Source organism: Oncorhynchus mykiss, chromosome 28 (assembly GCF_057628025.1).
Source record: "Oncorhynchus mykiss isolate SJ-2025 chromosome 28, ASM5762802v1, whole genome shotgun sequence".
Lineage (NCBI taxonomy): Eukaryota > Metazoa > Chordata > Actinopteri > Salmoniformes > Salmonidae > Oncorhynchus > Oncorhynchus mykiss.
The window spans coordinates 10,613,415-10,637,853 of record NC_143049.1 but is presented as its reverse complement, the minus strand read 5'-3'; the positions used below and the strand labels follow the sequence as shown (position 1 = coordinate 10,637,853).

Sequence of the window (24,439 nt, the reverse complement as noted above, 5' to 3'; positions counted from 1 at the left end):
GGTTTGAGCAGAGCACAATGGAGGGGTTTGAGCAGAGCACAATGGAGGGGTTTGAGCAGAGCACAATGGAGGGGTTTGAGCAGAGCACAATGGAGGGGTTTGAGCAGAGCATAATGGAGGGGTTTGAGCAGAGCACAATGGAGGGGTTTGAGCAGAGCACAGGGGAGGGGTTTGAGCAGAGCACCTTGGAGGGGTTTGAGCAGAGCACCGTGGAGGGGTTTGAGCAGAGCACAGGGGAGGGGTTTGAGCAGAGCACCTTGGAGGGGTTTGAGTAGAGCACCGTGGAGGGGTTTGAGCAGAGCACAGGGGAGGGGTTTGAGCAGAGCACAATGGAGGGGTTTGAGCAGAGCACCGTGGAGGGGTTTGAGCAGAGCACAGGGGAGGGGTTTGAGCAGAGCACCGTGGAGGGGTTTGAGCAGAGCACCGTGGAGGGGTTTGAGCAGAGCACAGGGGAGGGGTTTGATTCTCTCTCCTGAGCGCAATTACCAAGGCCTGGTAGGGAGAACTGTATCAGAGAGCCACAAGGTATTGAGCCTGTGTCCACACATGGTGCTTCACCACACCTCTCTAGAGAGGCCAGAGCCAGGAGTTTCAAGTGCTGTGTGATTATTGTTGCCTTGGCAGCCTGTCCTCATATTATTTTGAGCTGTCGCTCCCTCTCTTTCCCTCTCGCCGACTCCATCGATCTCCAGTGGACATGATGAATGATTTCAGTTGCCCGCTTGACTACATGGTGAGAGGAAAGCTGATAATGACTACTTTACCATCGCCATCACGCCTCCCCCCATTCACTCCTACAGCTGTGTGTTTGTGTGTGTGTGTGTGTGTGTGTGTGTGTGTGGTGCACGCGCCTGCATCACTGCTCTTGTGTAACACAGCTCTGAGATTTATGATTGCCTTCCAGCAGTACATCGACATATAGACAACTGTTACAGTGAGTGTTTGTTGTGTATGTTAATGAGAGCGAGAGAGAGTGTCTCTGCGTCTGTGTGGGTGGGCTGATAGTTTCTCTTTTTTGCTCACTTGAATAGAACTTAGCTAATTTTGGGTGTCATCAGTAATATGAATGTTTCGTGGGATGGTCTGAGTCTTTGCCTTCTGGTGCCCAGTGTCCCAGATGGTTGATTCGTCGTCATGGCAAATAAACTGATATGTAATGTTGATTCGTTGGCACAGTATCCCCTTCAGTAGGCAGGCCCGGGCCCCGGAGTCTCTGTGGGCGTAAGCATGCTGAGTTTCATGTTTTCGCCGCCTTAGGAGACGGAAATGTACATTTATATCCTGTAATATACACGGTTTGTCCTTTCTTTATCTCATTATTAGAATACAAAGAATATGTCTTTATTATTCAGAGCCAACCGAGCATACATTTATATTTTTTGCTGACATCGTGCCCAGCCAATCCCTCGGGACACCACACCCACACACGAGGGCCCCCAGGGACCGGAGTTGTTCCTGACCACATGCCCTGATGAGGAAACCATGAGTTTATGTGGTCAGGAAAAACTCCTGGCCCCTTACTCAAACATGTCAGTGATAGTACTTAAATCAGGTGTCATAAGCAGATTGCTGCTAGAAGAAGGAGAAGTTGGTCGTTGGGCCAGAGGATCAAAAGAGCAGGTGAATGACCAGGGAGCCGTTTACTCTCAAGGGCCCGGGCACTTGGGAGGTTGTACTGTAGAAATGAGCTTGATGACTTATAGCTGTGGACATGATGCCGCTTGATCGATGTCAATTGTGGTGGCTAATGCCACGTTCTCCTTATGTTTGAGGAAACATAGGACACAATTCTGGTGTTTGTTAAAAGTGATGGCAAACATTATCTTCTACCGTAATTCATCGATTGGATTGATAAAATCCTTATCGAACATTGTGTCTTACTCTGATGTAGGCGGATATAGACTATCTTACTCCTTGTTGATTTGATGTCGTCCCGATGTTGTCTGGCTGAAGTGCTGGTTATCCTTTTTACTGTCACAAAACACTTCTTACAATGTTATTCTGTCTGAGCCCCAGTGTTTATCAGATTTTCCCGAGCAATAGCAAGGTGTAGATAGCTGCTCTGCTGAATGGGCACGTCAGTTTTGTGTATGTATGGCAAAAATATATATTTATTTCTCTCCCACCTCCCTTGATCTTGTCACTTGAGTCGACGGTCCGTGTGTGCGGTATACACCAGTTTGCCAAGCGACTGTGAAGTGGAAGAAACGGACGGTGCGTGAGCAATGCAGACCCGTGACTGACTAGCTAGCTACTGCATTGCTCTGTGCTCTCTCCCAGAAAAGATTGAGTTACGGGAGCAGTGTATTTGTCTGTAATATAAACTGCAGCTCCAACAAAAAGGCCTTTTACTGTGGTTATTTAATGTGAAGGCCACTAAAAGGTAAAATCCCCTGCATGTTTAAACATATCTGAGTGGAGGAGAACCAAAGGCCTGTTATCTGTCCTTGATTAAAGGCCCAGTGCAAATCCAAAACGGGATCTTCCTGAGTTTTAATGTATATATTTCAACGCTATGAAGTCGGAGTAATACTATGAAATAGTGCAAATTATGATAATGCGTTTTTAGTGTAAGAGCTGTTTGAGAAGGCCGGCTGAGATTTCTGCCTGTTTTGGAGGAATGGGAGTTTTGGCCTGCCTGGTGACATAACCATGCGATAAATGAGTTAATAGACCAATAAAAAAGACCGTTCCAAACCTCTCTACCAATAACAGCTCGTTTTCAGATGTCCCCTCCCCACTCAGACCACTCCCATACACTCCAAGCTACATTCTTGCTTGAGTAATTGCTCTTTGCTAAGAGACTATTGTTGTTTATTTTTGACCATTTTAATTGAAAACAATCACCATAAGGTACTTAATTGTTACCCAGAAATTATTTGATATTGAGATAAAAACAGCTGCTTTGGGCCTTTAATAATCAAACTTGTTAGCAGATAAGAAATAACAGCAGGAGACAACCACAGACATTGACATTTATGAGTCCTCTCTATCTCGTCTCACCAAACACAAACAACATAGGCAAGAAGAAAGGCGTGTCATGTAACCTGTGATATGTCTCGCTCCCCTGCCATGGCCTCTTCCCTCTCTCTATCCTCCTTTTTCTCACTCACTCCCCCTCCCTGTTTTTCACCATATCCCTTATCTAAATCTCTCTCTTTCTCTTCCTCCCTCCTCTCTCTCCAGGTATGTGGTCGTTCTCTGTGTCCGAGCTGGCTGTTCCGGGGGCGGAGGTGGGCCGTATCTCGGCAACAGATGCTGACCTGGGCGACAATGCCAAGCTGGAATATACCATCCTGGAGGGAGAGACGGGGAACACCTTCAACATCAGCGGAGCGAACCAAGAGGCTGTGATCACACTGAACAAGGTGAGAGGGAAGATAGATGTGGGAGTAAGCGAGGGAACGTGTTTGGTGTTACCCGAGAGAGGAGGGTTGGAGGGAACGAGGGAGGGCGGAACAGGGTGGAATAATGGAACAGATGATGAGGAGGAGGAAAGGAGGAGAGAGAGGAAACAGGTGAGCCTGCTATGCTGGATATCTAGTGTTTTCTCTGTGAGCCAGACGGCCATATCTGTCTGTGTGCTTGTTGAATCAGCTCGCATTTGCCTTGATGCTGTCTGATTCTAGATGATTCCCCCCAGAGCTGACTGTCACTCTGGGTTATCTACTAATGAAGACGTGTGGTTGGGGATGAGAGCTGACACTGTGTTTGTTGCGTGGAACATGTGTGTGTATGTGTGTCTGTCTCACGCGTTATTACTCACCTGTGAGTGGGCCTCTCTCACGTGTGATGTTGATGTTGACTGACATCAATAGCAGCAACACCAAAGACCTCTAGTCTGTCTCAGAGACGCGCATGAAATATGCTATTTGAAGCTAAATTAGCCTTTCAAAGAAGCGCATACACAGTGTGTGAGTGATAAAAATATACCCTGCTCTTTAATATAGCCTGTCACTTAGATCTGCGATATGAGAGACTCTGAGGCGCCTCTGATGGTCATCCAGTGTGAGTGTGTTTTACTGTGTGTGTGTGTGTGTGTGTGTGTGTGTGTGTGTGTGTGTGTGTGTGTATGTGTATGTGTGTGTGTGTGTGCGTGCGTGCGTGCGTGCGTGCCTGCGGATGTGTGTGTCACTGTGACAGCCCCCCCAGGGTTTGTGAGATGTGTTAAAAAAGCCTTGGCCGGAGGTAGGGTTGTAAAGGATTTCCAGGCCTGGGATGTGTTACTTTGATAAGAGAGAGAGGGGAGGGAGGGAGGGGGGAAGAGACAGTGAGAGGTGGAGAGGGAAGGGGAAAGAGAGAGAGGTGGGGGCACTAAGGTATAAAAGGACTGGATGCTGAGTCCAAGATGTCCGACCGTTGTTTTCAACGTAATCTACTCACGTTTGCACACGGCAATTCGTGGACCGTCTATATCCGGGTTGCAACATCACATGCGCACTAGCACTCAGTGAGCACAGGGCAGTGAGCAGCGACGAGGTTGTCATGTCTTCCATAAACATGGCAGACATTGGGTGAATATAAGATTTTAAAATCTTCGGTGATACAAAAAATAATAATAATCGGCCTCAGTGACAATTATTTTAATTATTCAATGGATGTTTTGTGGACTAAAGGTCATGACTCAAGTGTCTTATTGGGAATTTTCAAATCTGACTTCTCTATGTGGCTGTCAATGGAAATGGTATTTCTGGTCTGGGCGTCAGTTAAACTGTAGTACTGAAGCAAGACTGTAGGTGCAGTCGAAACCGTGCTTCAAGACCAGAACGCTGGCCCCTTGGGTGGGGGGGTGTGTGTGTGTGTGTGGGGGGGGGGGGGGGGGGGGGATGGATGGAAGGAAACAGGGAGGAAAAAGAGAGTGAAATTAGCGAGACAGCCAGAGCAAAAACAGATGGAAGAGATAGTGAGAAAAAGAGGAGAGAGAAAAGAGAGAGAGGCACAAATGAAGTGGAAAAACACACCCAAAGGAAGACAGGCAGGCTGAAAAATAGAGGTTTGTTTGAGAAAAAAACAACAGAGTTAGAGAGAGAGAAATAAGAGAGAGCAATATAACATAGAGAGAATGTCTAAGCAGCATCCGGCAGAGGGAGATAGAAGTGATCAATTCACAGTGTGCTCAGTCACTGGAGAAATGAGAGGGAAAATGACTTGTAAACAAATACACACCTCCTCTCACATCCCTCTCCAATCACATCCCTCTCCTATCTCCCCTCGGATTCCGACTCCATTGCACTGAGGACGCCAAACAAAACCTAAAATTATTTGTCCAATATGGAACGTTGTCTCCCTCCTTCCCCCAAAAAGATATTCTGGAAAGAAATAGAAGAGATGGATATTTTTATGTCTGTCTTCTCTAGCGCTCTTCCAAATTGGCTCAGGGAACACACGGTTGTCGTTGTGACAGAGGGAGGATAAGAATGATAGGTGGGCGCTAGGTTGTAGGGTGTAGCTGAGAAGAAGACTTGAGGAGGTTACAAGGGATTTAGCCGTTCAGAGAATCCACACGTAACTAATGGAAAACATAGAAGATATAAACAAAGCCAAAAAATGGCGCCAAGCTCCCGCTCCCGATTTGCACAACAACAAAAAGTGTGTTTGGGTATGTGTGTTGTATGTGTTGAGGTTTGTGTGTATTGAATCACTCACTATCGATGGCCAGTTTGTCTGTAGGGAAGGGGGGGGGGGGGGGGACTTACTTAGACTTACAGCCACACACACAGCCGCACGGACACACACACACACACACACACAGGCACACTGGAATACATACACAGGCGAACACACAGGCGCACACACAGACACAGGCGCACACACAGACACAGGCGCACACACAGACACAGGCGCACACACAGACACAGGCGCACACACAGACACAGGCGCACACACAGACACAGGCGCCCGGGCACAAACACACAAACATTGTTGACCTTGGCTGGCAGCTATCCCTGTTAACAATCAGTGGGATGCGAAAAATGTGGTGTGAAGGAAGGTGTGAAGGAATACAGTCATTTGTTTAAAAAAGGGGAAAAAATGGTGGCGCCTTCCTAAAAGAATGAGGTTCAGCACTGTGTGATGTGACAGATGACAGAGGGGGGGGGGGGGGGGGAGAGTGTGTTTGTGTGTGTGTGTGTGTATGTGTATCTGTCAGGGACAGACAGCGACAGGCCCATAGGCAGTGGTAGAGAGTGGAGAGGTGGGGTGAGGTGAGGGTGGTGGAGGGTTAGCCAGGGACGTGCAGGGGAAGCTGGGTCGTTAACACTCCGGCAGTCAGTCTGGGTAAAGACTGGAGACTGCCTGTCTCTTATCACTGCTTATTCACAGTCAGTCTCCCAGGGCCACAGCAAACTCTCTCTCCCCTCTCTCTCCATATCTCTCTCTCTCTCTCTCTCTCTCTCCCTATGCCTCGCTCTTTCTGTTTCCCTTTCTCTCACTCTCTCTCTCTCTTTCTCTCTCCCTCCCTTTGTCATCCCCTCACTCATCCTCCTCCTCTCCCTTTCTCTGTTCTCAGGGGCCATTTTGTTGGATACTAGCCGTTTTTGTCTCAGTCTGACTCATTGTTGTGATTCCCCCTCTTAACTGCCTGGGCAATAGGTCCCTCTAATTCAACCTCTAAACGGTGTCCGGGGATTTGAAAAATGGACAACTATTCATTTATAGGCTTATATGAGCACCCCAGTAGGTTTTTTTGAAAAGGGGTTTTCTGAGGGCAGTGGATTGAGATGAGATCTAGTCCCTGCGCACACAGGCCTAAACGCAGAGAAAGGGAAGGTTCGAAGCCAATAGAATGTGTTTGGAATTGGGAAATACATTTTGGCATCCAATCTCTCCACTCTCATACCGTTGTGTTTGGTACAAACTACAGGTCTACCGGGTAAACATCTCAATCCCATTGATGTTAAATCTATAGTTCACTTGAACCGTCAAGTGAACTAAGGTTTACAACAAGGCTTCTTCTCTGTAAATAAGCAAGGAGTTCCTTGTTACTGCTCTGCAAAGCTGCCACCCAGTGGTGGATATAACAGCTGTAATCGGAGACAGTTAATTGACATGGTGCCCTCTACTCACATGTGGTAGTGTAGGGCTGGTAAGAAAACTTCAAACGGACCTTTAGAGCCGCTACCCCCTAGGCACTTTTAGGAATGTGTAACCTACCCTGTCAGAGGTCAAGGTGGAGCTATTACTATATTGCGTATACCTACGGTATCCAATCCTTACACATCTATGTGAAGTCAAGAGCTTGGGACTATAAGGTTCTATTTGCAAAAATATGATTTTGGAGATAAGTGGCTTTCAAGTTCCAAACCCTCATTGGTTTGAAATGGTGTCAGACATTTTTAGGTTGTATTTTTAAACGTTTTCCACATTTCTTGTGTTTCAGCCTGAATTTAAAATGGATTTAACACAATACCCCAGAATGTCAAAGTGAAATTATGTTTTTTGAAATGTTTACAAATCAATTAAAAATGAGAAGCTGAAATGTCTTGAGTCCGTAAGCATTCAACCCCTTTGTTACGGCAAACCTAAATAAGTTCAGGAGTAAACATTTGCTTAAGTCACATAATAAGTTGCATTGGACTCTGTGTTCAATAATAGTGTTTAACATGATTTTTTGGAAGGACTTCCTCCTCTCTGTACCCCACACAAACAATTATCTGTAAGGTCCCTCAGTCAAGCAGTGAATTTATAACACATATTCAACCACAAAGACCAGGGAGGTTTTCCCATGCCTTGCAAAGAAAGGCACCTATTGGTAGATGGGTAAAAATAACAAATAAACAGCTGCCTCTGATTGGGAATCATACCAGGCCAACATAGATATATAATTACCTAGATGACCCACCCTAGTCAAACCCCGACCTAACTAACAGAGAATAACAGGCTCTCTATGGTCAGGGCGTGACACCGCCAGACACTGGTAGATGAATTCACCTTTCAGCAGGACAATAATTTGAAACAAATCTACACTGGAGACGCTTACCAAGAAGACAGTGAATGTTCCTGAGTGACCGAGTTAGTAGTAAGACCTAGCTGGGTCCAGAGTGTGCTGACTACACAGCTGCATGCTACACAGGTCTATGACACTGATCCTCAGCAACATTTGGAGTCCAATGAGAAATTGTCCTCAGTTGGTGGAGCATGGCACTTGCAAAGCCAGGATATGATTTAAAATGTACGCACGCGTGACTGTAAGTCTCTTTGGATAAAAGTTCCTGCTTAATAGTATATGCTACATCACAAAAGACGATCATCTTCGCCCAATATGTACATTCTCTGATTTCATTCCAGGTATGTTTTTTGGGGGGTATGAGCTGTGTAAACCTTCTATTCATATATCTGTGTGATTCCACCTAGGGACACTTTAATTCCATTGGTTAGCCATTATTTCCATATGCTCTCACTTTAAACGGCTGGCTGATCCACGGTCACCGGCTAGCAGCGCTCCGAGGATTATCTGTGTTTGTTTTCTCACTGAGAAGAGAGATTGTACTAATCTCCTCGGAGAGGAGAGAGAGAAAGGAGAGAGAGAAAGGAAGAGCGAGAGAGAGAGAGAGAGAGAGAGCGAGAGAGAGAGAGAGAGAGAGAGAGAGAACATGGGAGCGAGAGGAAAAGAGAAACAGAGGGATGAAAGAGAGAGAGGAAGGGAGAATGAGGATGCGAGACGAAAAGGGGGATATACCCAAAATATAGGGATGAGTATACAGACAGAGGGCAGAGGGAGAAAAAGAGAGGAAGGAAGGACATGAACAGAGTGAGTGACAGAAAAGAGGGAGAGAGAAAGAGCAAAGTGTGAAGAGATTTAGAGGATACTCTGTTCCAGCAATACTAAAGTTGCATGTCTGTCTGCAAAATTGCTCAGAGCTAAGTCTGCAATCTTAAGTGAGTAGTCAGACAAAGACATAATCTTGATGTAAAATGTTGAGAATTGAGTAAAACCTCACATAGGCTACGCCAGCAGGATAGAGAAGGCAGTATACAGCATCATGCAGTTAAAGAGATCATTTTTCACTTGCATATTCCCCTACGGTAAGATGGCTACACATATACAATAGCTGCAAAGAAGTCGGATTCAGATCATTTAAAGCCTCACTGATCAGCCTGCCCCGCCCCCACACACACACACACACACACACACACGCACACACACACACACACACACACACAAACACACACACACACACGCGCGCACACGCACACACACACACACACATATGAGCATGAGCCGTATTTGATGCCGTATTTGACTATTGTGCCATACTGGTTAGTTAATTAATTCCATGCTAAGTCCGTAGGAAAAGGAAATTGTTACAGAGAAAGAATTAGAATTTCAAAAAAGAGTGAGTGCAGGACAGGACAAGAGAAGGTTGTACTAAGAGATGGACAGATTGGGAGAGAGTGAGTGAGAGTGAGTGGGAGAGTGAGAGTGGGAGAGTGAGAGTGGGAGAGAGAGAGTGGGAGAAAGAGAGTGGGAGTGAGAGAGTGGGAGGGAGAGAGTGGGAGAGAGGAAGGGAGAGAGTGGGAGAGAGAGAGAGAGAGAGCGAGAGAGAGAGAGAGTGGGAAAGTGAGAGTGGGAGGGAGAGAGAGAGTGGGAGGGAGAGAGAGAGTGGGAGGGAGAGAGAGAGGGAGTGGGAGAGAGAGACAGGGAGAGTGGGAATGAGAGACAGGGAGAGTGGGAGAGAGAGAGAGAGAGAGAGTGGGAGAGAGAGAGAGAGAGTGGGAGAGAGAGAGAGAGAGTGGGAGGGAGAGATAGTGGGAGAGAGGGAGAGTGGGAGGGAGGGAGGGAGAGAGAGAGAGAGTGGGAGAGAGAGACAGGGAGAGTGGGAGAGAGAGAGAGTGGGAGAGAGAGAGAGTGGGAGAGAGAGAGAGTTGGAGGGAGAGAGAGTGGGAGAGAGAGAGAGTGGGAGGGAGGGAGGGAGGGAGGGAGAGAGAAAGAGAGTGGGAGAGAGAGACAGGGAGAGTGGGAGTGAGAGTGGGAGAGAGTGAGAGATCCAGAGAGAGAGAGAGAGACAGAGAGAGAGAGTGGGAGGGAGGGAGGGAGGGAGGGAGTGGGAGGGAGGGAGGGAGAGAGAGAGTGGGAGAGAGAGACAGGGAGAGTGGGAGTGAGAGTGGGAGAGAGTGAGAGATCCAAAGAGAGAGAGAGAGAGGGAGAGAGGGAGAGTGGGAGTGAGAGACAGGGATAGTGGGAGTGAGAGACAGGGACAGTGATGGGCATGATACACCAGCATAGGATGCCGCGTGGTGAAACACCACTTCCCATTCATTTCAATGGAAGGAAAGTGGTGAGAAGCAGAGAGGGCGGTGACCTTTGGGTGGTGCGAAGGTGGCGTGGGAGGCGGTGAAAAACCTTTCCCAACTTTATGCAAATCACCAGTGGCGACCTCTGGACAATGACCAATCATATCGAGTGGTTCCCATGACATTTGACGCTATGCGACCCAAGGTTGGAGACTTTCTTCAGCAAAGATGGCTGACAAAAATACTAGGATGGAAGCAAATGCAAGTGATTATAGCGTCATAACGAATCATGCATAAAATTGTACAGTAAACAGGAATATGTTAGTCAACGACAAACAATTATGCATATTTTTTTATCATAAAGTTAATTTACAAAAAAAATCTGGTTGTTTAATGTTTTAGGGACTCCTGAAACTACCAGCAAAGCAGGCTGTCGTCTTGTGAAACAGTGGATGTAAAGAATCTAGCTAGCTAAATCATTTACTGCGAATTGAATGTACTGTAAATTGAATTTTGTAAGCTTGCCTTGCTGATATTTGCCTCGCAGATAGATGAAATAACATAGCTAGCCATGTTCTTGCTTATTGTGCAGTGGAGAATAAAAATACCTGTATGCACATGGATGTGTAGCTAGCTATCTAGCCGATCTGTGTATGGACCCTAAAGCGTTTGGTATACATATTAGTTCAGAACCTAGCTATGAACCTCAGCTATCATAGCCAGTTGTATCAACTTCAAAACAGTCTCAATGACATTAATGAAGCCTATGGATTGAGTAGAATATAATATAACTCTGTGTCAAGGATGCAAGTCGTATATACATGTATTTATTACCATGCATGAGATCCCCACATTGTAGCCTGTACATTTAATATATTCACTGATCATGTACTCTACTTTGGCAAATAGAGGTGCAGTTCAGGTGTGAATGTCTTTGAGATTGTTTTTCAGTCATATCCAATACCAGGAGTATCAAATTCCAGTCTTTGAATGAGGCCGAGTCTGCATGTATGTATTACAATTATACACTTCAACAGTGTTTAACAATCCTGGTCCTGGGACATCAATGATTACACATAGTAACTAATAAACTAGAAACATGATTTAACTAGTTAAAGGCTGATTTGTAATTCATATATACCGAAATATCATTTTAAAAAACAGTACACTACACTGCTTATGCATCACGTAAATACTCTAAAACCGGCTCATCTCAATATCTAATGCCCTTCATCTGCATTGATCTGATAAACCCAGGATAAGGTGTAGTATTTCATCGAATGAGACTTCATTTTAACCAGTAGAGAATGTGAAACGCTTTATTGTAAGAAGCTCATTATCCAAGTGTTATAAATACAAGCATTATAAATATTATCATCGTAATAGTATAGATACACGTTCAATCTGTATTTCAATGCACATCTGTTGTGCGTTATAAAAGCAGAGGAAGAAAGAGGGGGAGAGAGAGGTGTAAAAGACAGAAAGGGAAAGAGGTAAGAACATATGGGCAGGGAAGGCAGCACATGATTAATGAATCACAGTGCTACCCAAATATTCTCTCAGTTCATCACAATTACATAATAGTGTCTCTAGTCAGCCCGAAGGTTATCTTAAAAGCAGGTGAGGTGGCGATGATGGGACTGGGGGTTGGCATCCTCTCTCACATCAAAACACATCTGCAGAGTAGAGGCAGATGGAGAGAGAGAGAGATGTATTATTTATTTTTTATTCTAACGTTGTTATTCATCATAAAAATCAGGACGTGAAATGCAAAACTGACCTTGGATCATTAACTCTGGGACTACTGCATCTCTATCTCTATTTCAATGTAAAGCATCTCTTTAAAAATACTTCCTGTTGACCTGACCAATTGACCTCTCACCTCTGATCATGCTGTGCCTCTATGTAGCCAGTTCAGATGCGGGAGGGGTTCACCGACACAGCTGATGTAACCTAGAGGATTTAGGGAGAAGAGGAGAAAGGGATGAAGTGAAGGAGTGAGACTGTTATTGAGAAAATAAGGTAGTTAAAGAGACCGTGTTCAACAGGAATCTGCGTGTGTGGCCTCACCTGGATTCCACACCATACTAAGTGGCTGCAGAGAACTTTATGCTGAAAACATGAATGGACACACGAGGACAAACAATATAACGTAGTTATAGGAATAATGAAGTGTCTTACTATTCTCCATGGTTGGCCCTCTTGCCTAGTCATTGAAGGTGGAAGGAGCCACAGTTATACACCTGAGCCTGCTTGCTGCACAACACAATCCATTCATCAGATTCATACATGAGTGTGTAGGTGTGGGTTATAGGGTGTTCTACATTTGTTTCAATATGGGTGATTTAAAATAGCCTGTTTTGTTTTTGTACAGACGTCACACCCTTACCTAAACACCACCCTCACCTGAGAAGTAGACATCAAAGAGAGAGAAACTGGGAATGGAATAACTGCAGTTGATGTAGCTAAGTAAATGGAAGAATACTCTCATTGCAATGTGAATGGTTCTTAAAAGAGCCTTTGGTTGTGCATAGTGTAGTATATAGTGTTGCCAGGGAACAGCACCATCTTCGAAGAGGTAGGAGGTGAAGATCTCCCACACGGATTGCCTCCCCTGCTGTGTTGTTGGACCCCATCCTTGAGACATCCTGCTGAGCAGTAGACTTCTCCTCTGGCACATGCCGGCGAGCTTCAGATCCCCTCCTGGTCCTCGTGTCCATCCTCATGAAGTTATGCAGGACACCGGTAGCCTTCACACACCTGAATTCCTCAAGGAGGCTGTCCCAGATGGCCCTGGTCACCCAACCGTGCAGTGCCCTACACGTTAACCGTAGGCAATCGTTTTGAAGGAATCTCCAGTTACAAGGTATCTGTAGGAATATGGAAGACAATGTAATTATTAGAGATATTTACATCACCAGGTCATTGTGGATTACGTTGGATTGATAGATGCATGGACACACATATGTGCATGTGTAGCATGTGTCAATAACAGGATCATATCAAGGATAGCATCACAAATGAATACATAAATACCACTTGAAGCTTGATGATGAGTTGATTTGTATCAGCTGTGCAGTGCCAAGGCAAAAACAAAAACGTGCCCCCCTTTGAGTTCCCAGGACCAGGACTGAGAACCACTGCTCTTCATTGGGCCCTCTTCATCCGCAGACAGGCTTTCATAGCTCTCTGAGGCCAGAAAACCTCCCAAGAAATTACACTGCACTGAATATTATGTTGCTATCATCTCCGTCCTCAATTCTAGGGACTGGAACTACTCAAAAGTACCTGCCCTATCCAGAATAGCCTACTCTCTCACTGACAGTTGGGGCTGCTATCCTTTCACCCTCCTCCATGGCTGTTAGCTAGCTACCTACAAATGCATTTGGAGTTTGTTGTTTTACAGTGATAAATACATCAAGATAGCTAGCTAATATGAAGTTAGGTAGATGGTGATATTTCATTCACTTGGCTAGCAATCTATACAGTATGTGAAGTTGGCTAGATAGCTAGCTAGCCAACCAGCTATCTCATTTAGCAGCTCATCTGAGTTAGCCTGCACTGTTAGCCTGCTAGTCTAATAATTCATTTAAAAAAAAAAGAAACATTTTCAACATGTATTTACTTACTTGAATAGGTTCTCCCAGCCATGTGGACAATTGGAAACAGGGCAGCAGAGTTTGTTTGTCACCAGAGCCTTTTAGAGGATATTACTATTGAACTATTTACCCAATAATAACCAGACCTTCATACAAACTTGCTATACTGAATTCTTGACACACAATCAAACATGCTGCTATATGCTGCCAGCACGTCAACAAGCAAGTCACAATGTGCGGCCTAAGCGGCACGCTGCAATTTACTGCTATCTAGTGTACATGTACCGGGAGAGTGAGAGTGGGAGATTGAGAGTGGGAGAGTGAGAGACAGAGAGAGTGAGAGAGTGGGAGACTGAGAGACTGAGAGAGTGTGAGTGGAAGAGTGAAAGAGAGAGATGGAGATGGAGAGAGAAAGCAGCATAGGATGAGGAAGTGAGACAGAAAAAGGGAGGTGGTGGTTGTGATAAGTGCTTTCTCTAAGCCTGAGCGAGAGAAAGAGATGAGTGTGTGTTCTGGGTGTCAGAGATGGACCTCTACACACTAGGATGGGAGTGGAGACTGTGATGGAGTGCATGGGAGAGAGGGAGGGCGGGAGGAATGAAGGAACGGGGAAGGGAGGGAGTGGGTGATAAGTGTGTGTTCACAGTGTAAGTGACATCTCTCCTCCTCAGACAGATTGTCTCTCTCTCCCGCTAATGGGATCCTGTTAGAGAACCTTTCTCTCTGTCTACCCCCTCACTCCCTCTCTCTCACTCTCCCTGGCTCTCTCTCTCTCTCTGACATTTCCCTTTTTCCTACTTCGAAATCTTTCCGGTATTGCCTATATTTCAATATCTGTGCCCTTCAATTCCCCTTTTCTCACTGCATCGTTTTTAATCAATCTCTGTCCTGTTAAGATTACAGATTTCTTGTAAGAGAATGCAGTTCTTAACAACTGTGAGAAAAATAAAAAAAGCGGGGAGATCAGAAAGAAGAAAAAAATATCCAGATTTTCCTCCAAGAGGGACATTCAAAGATAGTTTTTTTTCACTCATGTGTTGAATATGGCTCATACCAAATCACTCTATTTATTCCTAGTCCAGTCCAGTCTGCATGTTTCTGCCAATCATACTGACTCCATCCAATATTGGCATGTAAGAAAACCTCAGAACGCTGTTTTTCAACCAAACCCAGCCGTGTCGCTCTCCAGAATGTAATCAAGGTAGGGCTTTGCCCTCACTAGCAATCACCTCTCCTGATCTGATCAGAGACGAGCTCATTCCTAGAGGAACCCTCCTGCTAAGAGAAACCACAATGAGCAGCCAGCCAGAAAGATAGACAGGCAGACAGTCATAACGTCTCAGCAGTGCCAGATTCAGACGAGATTGGAGCTGTATCATGAAACCCTCACAGCTTCCTACTTGTCTGACTACATCTGTGAATGTAATAGCATGGGTAAATGATATGCCTGTACGTAACCAGGTCAATGCATCATACTTGATGCTGATGCTTAAGTTTCTACCACTGAATAAAACATACCTTTGCGAAATGTCAATATGATTTTATTTTCACAGTCAAGGTGAGCTTATTGCATTTGTATGGAAATGTGTATATTTCCACACCATACCCAGGAGCATACATGAGAATGTGAACACATTAACTCCTGGTGTTGTAAAGGGAAAGTGTGATACAATATCATAATATCACAATATCAATATCACTTGTTACACTACAGAACCAACATGTAGTTACTGTAACCTCTCTCTCTCTCTCTCTCTCCCTCTCTCTCTCTCTCTCTCTCTCTCTCTCTCTCTCTCTCCAACCAAATGAAATAGTATTTGTCACATGCACATATTTAGCAGATGTTATTGCGGGTGTATCGATAACTGTCCCTCACTCCCTCTCTGCAGGCTGTGGACTATGAGAGTCGTAGCTCCTACTCTTTCTCCGTGGAGGTGTTGAACCCCATGGTGGACCCTCGTTTCCTCCGCCGTGGGCCCTTTAAGGACCGCGCCTCCATCCGGGTGGCCGTGCTGGACGCAGACGAGCCGCCCCGCTTCTCCCGGGCTCGCTACCGTATGGATGTGTCGGAGAACTGCCCTCCCGCCTGCACCGTGGGACGGGTTAGTGCTGTGGACCCTGATACTGGACTCACCAATAACATCAGGTACTGGACTAGAGTGGATCCTATACAGACCAGGGGAGAAGTTCTGTCCCCTCTCATTGAAGGCCGGAAGTTCAAGGCCGACCGGGATCCTCCATTATAGTGAACCGGAAAACCTCAACGGGAAAAGGGCCATCTTTGTATAAATCAGGGATGGGCAACTTTGATGGGGGTGGGGGCTATCATAAGGGGCCTCAGTATCCATACCCACACATGCTCAGAATCAGCCTTAGTCTTTTGGGGGCCCTAAGTTAAATATAGGTTTTGGGGCCACCCACCTTGAAAGCAAAACATTTTAGCGGACTCTTCTTGCAGTTATAATTCTATACATTTTGTCATGTGGCGGAGAGAAATTTTGCAGTACAAGTATAGATAGCTGTACAAGTTTAGATAGCTGGCCGCTAGACTAATTTACCAATCAAATTTTTTTTTTGCTGATATGGGCTAATTTTGGAACTGTCAACGACTGACATAACAAGAGAAAAACCCTGACCGAGGGTCCACCCTGGTCGGCCTTCAACTTGAGATCCTCAATGAGAGAGGTCAGCACTGAGCTAGCCTGCAACGTTAATTCCTGGACTAGCTCAAACTGCACGTTATATCTTGAAAATATTCCCCATGAGATGCCATCTTGGTCGCTAAAATCAACTTCCTTGACTTCAAGTGCGCTATTCAGGCTTCACATAGAAATGAATGGTGCGACATCATTGATGGGTTTATCCATTTATGTATGCCATCTATGATATAGACAGATGTGCAAACGCACACATGCACACACTAAGAAAGATGCAAGGCAAAATTATCTTTATACGTGCCGTGCCTTTGGAAAGTATTCAGACCCCTTGGTGTTTTCCAAATTTTGTTAAATTACAGCCTTATTCTAAAATGGATTAAAAATATATGTATCCCTAGTCTACACATAATATCCCATAAAGAACCAAGCGAAAACAGTTTTTAGAAATGTTTGCAAATCTATTAATTTACATAAGTTGAATACTAAGATGCCATGAGACTCGAAATTGAGGTGCATCCTGTTTCCATTGATCATCCTTGAGATGTTTCTACAACTTGATTGGAGTCCAGCTGTGGTAAATTCAATTGATTGGTCGTGATTTGAAAAGGCACTCACCTGTCTTTTTAAGGTCCCACAGTTGACAGTGCATGTCAGAGAAAGAAAACAAGCCATGAGGTCGAAGGAATTGTCCTTAGAGCACCGAGACAGGATTGTGGAAAGGCACAGATCTGGGTACAAAAAATGTCTGCAGCATTGAAGGTCCCCAAGAAAACAGCGGTTTCCATCATTCTTAAATGGGAGAGGTTTGGAACCATCAGGACTCTTCCTAGAGCTGGCCATCCAGCCAAACTGAGCAATTGGGGAAGAAGGGCCTTTGCCAGACGGAAGCCACTCCTCAGTAAAAGGCACATGACAGACCTGCTCCAAAGCTCTCAGGACCTCAGACTGGGCCGAAGGTTCACCTTCCAACAGGACAATGACCATAAGCACACAGCCAAGACAACGCAGGAGTGGTTTCGGGACAAGTCTCTGAATGTCCTTAAGTGGCCCAGCCAGAGCCCGGACTTGAACCTGAATAAACATCTCTGGGGAGACCTTAAAATAGCTGTGCAGCAAAGCTCCCCGTCCAATGTTACTAGGCAAGTCAGTTAAGAACAAATTCTTATTTGCCTAGGAACAGTGGGTTAACTGCCTTGTTCAGGGGCAGAACAACAGATTTGTACCTTGTCAGCTTGGGGATTCAAACTTGCAACATTTTGGTTACTATCCCAACACACTAACCACTAGGCTACCCTGCCGCCCTGATCTGCAGAGAAGAACAGGAGAAACTCCCCAAATACAGGTGTGCCAAGCTTGTAGCGTCATACCCAAGAAGACTTGATGCTGTAATCGCTGCCAAAGGTGCTTCAACAAAGTCCTGAGTAAAGGGTCTGAATACTTATATAAATGTTATGTTTCCATTTTTCTTTTTTTAATAAATTTGCACAAATGTATAAAAAAAAACTTTTTGCTTTGTTATTATGGGGTAGTGTGTGTAGATTGATGAGGAGGGAAAAAAAACAATTGAATCCATTTTAGAATAAGGCTGTAACATAAAAACAAAATGTGGAAAAAGTCAAGGGGTCTGAATACTTTCTGAAGGCACTGTATGTTCTCTTCAGAAATGCTTATGTTGCCTCTGTTGCCTCCCTGTTGTGCAGCCTGTCTTTGCATCTTCTCTGCTGTCACTCTGTCTGTCTGTCACTCCAAAGTGTTAATTGCTGTTTTCTTTCTATGTCCACTGCACTCACCTCTGACCTGTCTCTGCATAGCATCCTTTCCCCACAACACTGGTATCAGAAGACCACACTGCCAGTGCTGGGCCCAGCAGCATCCTAGTTGTGAATGAATAAACACATTTATTAGCTGAAGAAGAACGATTACTAAATAAATGCCTAATAGATGACCATTGGCTCATAATACCTTGTGAAAGCCTTGCTACTAATATTGCTGTAATACATGTCCCTCCCTATCCTAAGGGTTAATTATTATTACATATATAATATAGAGCCAAAATATCAATTAACTGGTAGTACATGCGTCAGTGTCTCTCTCTCTCTCTCTCGCATGCACTTTCTCTCTGGTTTCCCCCTACGTCCACTACACTTGACTGTTGCAGCTGAGCTGCAGGGGAACACACTACACTGGCTGTGCTGTGCCCAGCAATATCCTAGCCTAGGTGTACCTTGTTGAAAGTTCATTTGTGGACTTTCTTTCCTTCTTAATGCATTTGAGCCAATCAGTTGTGTTGTGACTAGGTAGGGGTGAATATACAGAAATTAGCCCTATTTGGTAAAAGACCAAGTCCATATTATGGCAAGAACAGCTCAAAGAAGCAAAGAGAAACGACAGTCCATCATTACTTTTAAAACATGAAGGTCAGTCAATCTGAAAAATGTCGAGAACTTTGAAAGTTTCTTCAAGTGCAGTCGCAAAAACCATCGGGCGCTATGATGAAACTGGCTCTCATGATGACCGCCACAGGAAAAGAAGACCCAGAGTTACCTCTGCTGCAGAGGATAAATTCACGTGAGTTAACTGCACCTCAGATTGCAGCTAAAATAAATGCTTCACAGATTTCAGGTAATAGACACAAATTCAACTGTTCAGAGGGGACTGCATGAAACAGGCCTTCATGGTCGAATTGCTGCAAAGAAACCACTACTAAAGGACACCAATAATAAGAAGAGACTTGTTGGAAAAGCGCGTTCCTCATGAAGCTGGTTGAAAGAATGCCAAGAGTGTGCAAAGCTGTCATCAATGCAAAGGGTGGCTACTTTGAAGAATCTCAAATATAAAATATATATATATATATATACAGTGCCTTGCGAAAGTATTCGGCCCCCTTGAACTTTGCGACCTTTTGCCACATTTCAGGCTTCAAACATAAAGATATAAAACTGTATTTTTTTGTGAAGAATCAACAGCAAGTGGGACACAATCATGAAGTGGAACGACATTTATTGGATATTTCAAACTTTTTTAACAAATCAAAAACTGAAAAATTGGGCGTGCAAAATTATTCAGCCCCTTTACTTTCAGTGCAGCAAACTCTCTCCAGAAGTTCAGTGAGGATCTCTGAATGATCCAATGTTGACCTAAATGACTAATGATGATAAATACAATCCACCTGTGTGTAATCAAGTCTCCGTATAAATGCACCTGCACTGTGATAGTCTCAGAGGTCCGTTAAAAGCGCAGAGAGCATCATGAAGAACAAGGAACACACCAGGCAGGTCCGAGATACTGTTGTGAAGAAGTTTAAAGCCGGATTTGGATACAAAAAGATTTCCCAAGCTTTAAACATCCCAATGAGCACTGTGCAAGCCATAATATTGAAATGGAAGGAGTATCAGACCACTGCAAATCTACCAAGACCTGGCCGTCCCTCTAAACTTTCAGCTCATACAAGGAGAAGACTGATCAGAGATGCAGCCAAGAGGCCCATGATCACTCTGGATGAACTGCAGAGATCTACAGCTGAGGTGGGAGACTCTGTCCATAGGACAACAATCAGTCGTATATTGCACAAATCTGGCCTTTATGGAAGAGTGGCAAGAAGAAAGCCATTTCTTAAAGATATCCATAAAAAGTGTTGTTTAAAGTTTGCCACAAGCCACCTGGGAGACACACCAAACATGTGGAAGAAGGTGCTCTGGTCAGATGAAACCAAAATTGAACTTTTTGGCAACAATGCAAAACGTTATGTTTGGCGTAAAAGCAACACAGCTGAACACACCATCCCCACTGTCAAACATGGTGGTGGCAGCATCATGGTTTGGGCCTGCTTTTCTTCAGCAGGGACAGGGAAGATGGTTAAAATTGATGGGAAGATGGATGGAGCCATATACAGGACCATTCTGGAAGAAAACCTGATGGAGTCTGCAAAAGACCTGAGACTGGGACGGAGATTTGTCTTCCAACAAGACAATGATCCAAAACATAAAGCAAAATCTACAATGGAATGGTTCAAAAATAAACATATCCAGGTGTTAGAATGGCCAAGTCAAAGTCCAGACCTGAATCCAATCGAGAATCTGTGGAAAGAACTGAAAACTGCTGTTCACAAATGCTCTCCATCCAACCTCACTGAGCTCGAGCTGTTTTGCAAGGAGGAATGGGAAAAAATTTCAGTCTCTCGATGTGCAAAACAGATAGAGACATACCCCAAGCGACTTACAGCTGTAATCGCAGCAAAAGGTGGCGCTACAAAGTATTAACTTAAGGGGGCTGAATAATTTTGCACGCCCAATTTTTCAGTTTTTGATTTGTTAAAAAAGTTTGAAAGATCCAATAAATGTCGTTCCACTTCATGATTGTGTCCCACTTGTTGTTGATTCTTCACAAAAAAATACAGTTTTATATCTTTATGTTTGAAGCCTGAAATGTGGCAAAAGGTCGAAAAAGTTCAAGGGGGAAGAATACTTTCGCAAGGCACTGTATATGTATTTCATAGTTTTGATGTCTCCACTGTTATTCTACAATATAGAAAATAGTACAAATAAAGAAAAACCCCCTGAGTGAATATGGGTTTACAAACATTTGACTGGTTCTGTATATTAGACAAGAAGAAAATCATGGAGTAAATGCGTTGTAGATGACCATTGGCTTATATAATACATTTTAAAGGCCCAATTATCAAATTAAAAGTAGTGCATTTCAAGTGTTCCTCCCTGCCCACATAGCTACGGGTTTACAGTGCCTTAAGAAAGTATTCATACCCATTAACTTATTCCACATTTTGTTGTGCTACAGCCTGAATTCAAAATGGATTAAATGTATATTTTTTATCTCTCACCCATCTGGACACAATACCCTACACTAACAAAGGGAAAACATGTTTTTAGAAATGTTTGCAAATGTATTAAAATTAAATACAGAAAATACTTTTGAGTCTTTTTGGGTAAGTCTCTAAGAGCTTTGCACACCTGTATTGTACAATATTTGCCCATTATTCTTTTGAAAATTCTTCAAGCTCAGTCAAGTTGATTTGTTGATCATTGCTAGACAGTCATTTCCAGGACTTGCCATGGATCTTCAAGCCGATTTAAGTAAAAACTGTAACTAGGCCACTCAGGAACATCCAACATTCTTTTTATCCCAAAAAACTTCGTAGTCCTTGCCCGATGACAAGCTTACCCAATACGTGACACAGCCACCACCATGCATGAAAATATGATGAGTGGTACTCAGTGATGTGTCGTTTTGCCCCAAACATAACGCTTTGTATTCAGGACAAAAAGTACATTTCTTTGCAACAAACGGGATGCATGTTTTGGAATATTTTAGTTTTGTACAGGCTTTCTTCTTTTCACTCTGTCATTTGGGTTAGTATTGTGGAGTAACTACAATGTTGTCGATCCATCCTCCATTTTCTCATATCACAACCATTAATCTCTTATAACTGTTTTAAAATCACCATTGGCATGGTGAAATCCCTGAGCAGTTTCCTTCTTCTCCGACAACTGAGTTAGGAAAGACGCCTGTTTCTTTGTAGTGACTGGGTGTAAATTGCCCCAATTGACCTTTATACATGATGACTTGTGTTTAGCAAAAAGCACTGTATAAATGTCTAATAGATGGCAATTGCCTTACCTACATAAAAGCCAATCTAATGGCTTGTTAGACTATTTTGCTGGTAGCCTAGTATCTAAATGTTCCTCCGAATCCTCCCTTCACTAATTAGCCTACTATAATAGGTATGAAATATATTTCATGCAATATACAGACAAAATATTAGGCCTAACTGGCAGCACTAGGCTACATGGTCTGTGTCAGTGTACATAAATGTGTCTTTCTCCTTTTTCTTCCTACCTCGACTGCACTACAGTAGCTTATCTGTCATTTATCACAGACAGAGCACTCAAACCAGCAGAGCCTGAACTCGTAGCAAATAAGTTGTTTCATTTCACACATTCAGCAGCATCAGCCTCAAGTGCTTTTTTTTTTTTGCTCTCTAACTTTTTTGGGCAAAACACCTTTCCGTTTTGACTGAGTGACTGACACAGTGGCGATTTTAGCATATAAATCTTGGTGGGGCAAACCAATTGTTTTTTTTTTTTAAATGCATGCCAGGAAAGCCACTACACAACACAACACTAAACAATACATGAATTGCACTATAACGTTGACAAACGGTGCCCACAAACTGTTAGGGCCTACATAAAACTGTCCCAACAGCAGAGCTTTATTTTCAGCACCATGTAGTGAATCCTTACCACTGCTACACCTGGCTATCAGCAGAGCCTTTTGTCTGGCAGCGAAATAGTTTATTCAGCCTCGTTTACTGCCTTTAAAAAAAAACATAGCTGATATGGCTGACTTGCTTAAACAAATGTGTTTTTTTCTACTGACAATTGAGATGTACAAACTAAGGCATAAGGGGCAATCCATAATTTTCGATTAAGACAATAATGAGCGAGTTAGGGCAGACTTAGTCAATATAACTATTTGTTCAGCACTTTTGAAATGTACAGCGACAGAATTCAGAACTTGGGCCGTTCTTACAGTATTCTCCCTGTACCCCAAGTCAGAACTGTATGATAAATAAAGGGGGCATATAAGCAGACAATGAAAGCTCTTACAATATTTGATGATGACATTTCTCTAAAACAGGCTCTAGGCTACATGTGTACCACCAAGTCAGAACAGTAGGCTAAGTTACGAGGGGAAAAGGGAGCAAATTATTAGGGTGAGGCACATGGGCTCCTGACAGCTTTCTACACAACATACACTTGGTATTACTTTGTTAGCTACAGTATGCATATCTCCATGACATATTTTCAAAATATATGCAGCAGCATGAAATACCTTTTTGGACTCACCTTGTTGTGCTGAGCTCACTTGAATAGGATGATGGTGCGGCAGTCCTCCTTGTTGGCAAATTTTGTCATGAAACTTTGTCATCAAAGTCTGGCATTCTCTGGATTTTATGGCACTTTCAAGACAACTGGGAACAAAGGCGAATCATGACGTCAGTGATCTTCAGGTCGGAGCTCTAGAAAGAGGCTTCAGTTCCCAACTTGCAAATCCAAGCTGGATGACCATTCAAAACGTATTTTCCCAGTCGGAGCTTGTTTTTTTACGAATTCCCAGTTGTCTTGAACTCATTGACGTCTGATATTTCCCAGTTCCTAGTTTCCAGTTGTTTTGAGCGCGGCAGAAGTCATGCTGGATTGACAGCATGGCCAATGTTTAATGTTTATACTTTTAAGCTTGGAAAATAGACCCTTAAACACAGACTTGGACCACACACCCACTCCACTGTATAGCAGGCCACTGATTCCTTCCAAACCACTCATTGTTGAATTTGCAATTTACAACTTGTAATGTTTATGTCCAATGGCCTATGAGCACCGTTAGGTTTTTATCGATAATTTCTCTTCATATGACAATTTCTCTTCATATGATTGAGAAGGATTTTCCAATAGATTGTCGACTTGATTCATGATGATGACTGCTAGCTTGCTTGCTAAGATTTTTAAAGTATGATTTTGACATGATCAGTCCAATGAAAGCTACGGTTGATATAATGTAATTTTATGTTGTTTTATCTGTGTCCAGTGGGCATGAATTTTTGAGCTGTCCGTGTAGTTTTTGCAGTGACGTAGTGTCCCCATGAGTGACAGAACACTGAGCCAATCCTGGCACAACTATTTTATTTTATTTATTTAACCGTTATTTAACTAGGCAAGTCAGTTAAGAACAAATTCGTATTTACAATGACAGGCTACCCTGGCCAAACCCGGACACCGCTGGGCCAATTGTGCACTGCCCTATGGGACTCCCAATCACAGCCAGATACAGCCTGGATTCGAACCAAGAATTGTAGTGATGCCTCTTACACTGAGATGCAGTGCCTTAGACCGCTGCGCCACTAGAGAACATTACCAACTCCCACGCTCCGTATTT

General features: G+C 43.9%; 1 protein-coding gene across 2 annotated transcripts in view; it reads left to right on the top strand.

Moving 5' to 3' along the window:
- cdh24b (cadherin 24, type 2b) overlaps positions 1 to 24,439 on the top strand; it is a 136,190-nt gene that overhangs the window by 99,988 nt on the left and 11,763 nt on the right. For both annotated transcript variants that reach the window (XM_036966293.2, XM_036966297.2), the window contains exons 6-7: positions 3,187 to 3,368; positions 15,722 to 15,978. In XM_036966293.2, coding sequence (XP_036822188.2) covers positions 3,187 to 3,368; positions 15,722 to 15,978 — 439 coding nt within the window. The remainder of the gene's footprint in view (positions 1 to 3,186; positions 3,369 to 15,721; positions 15,979 to 24,439) is intronic.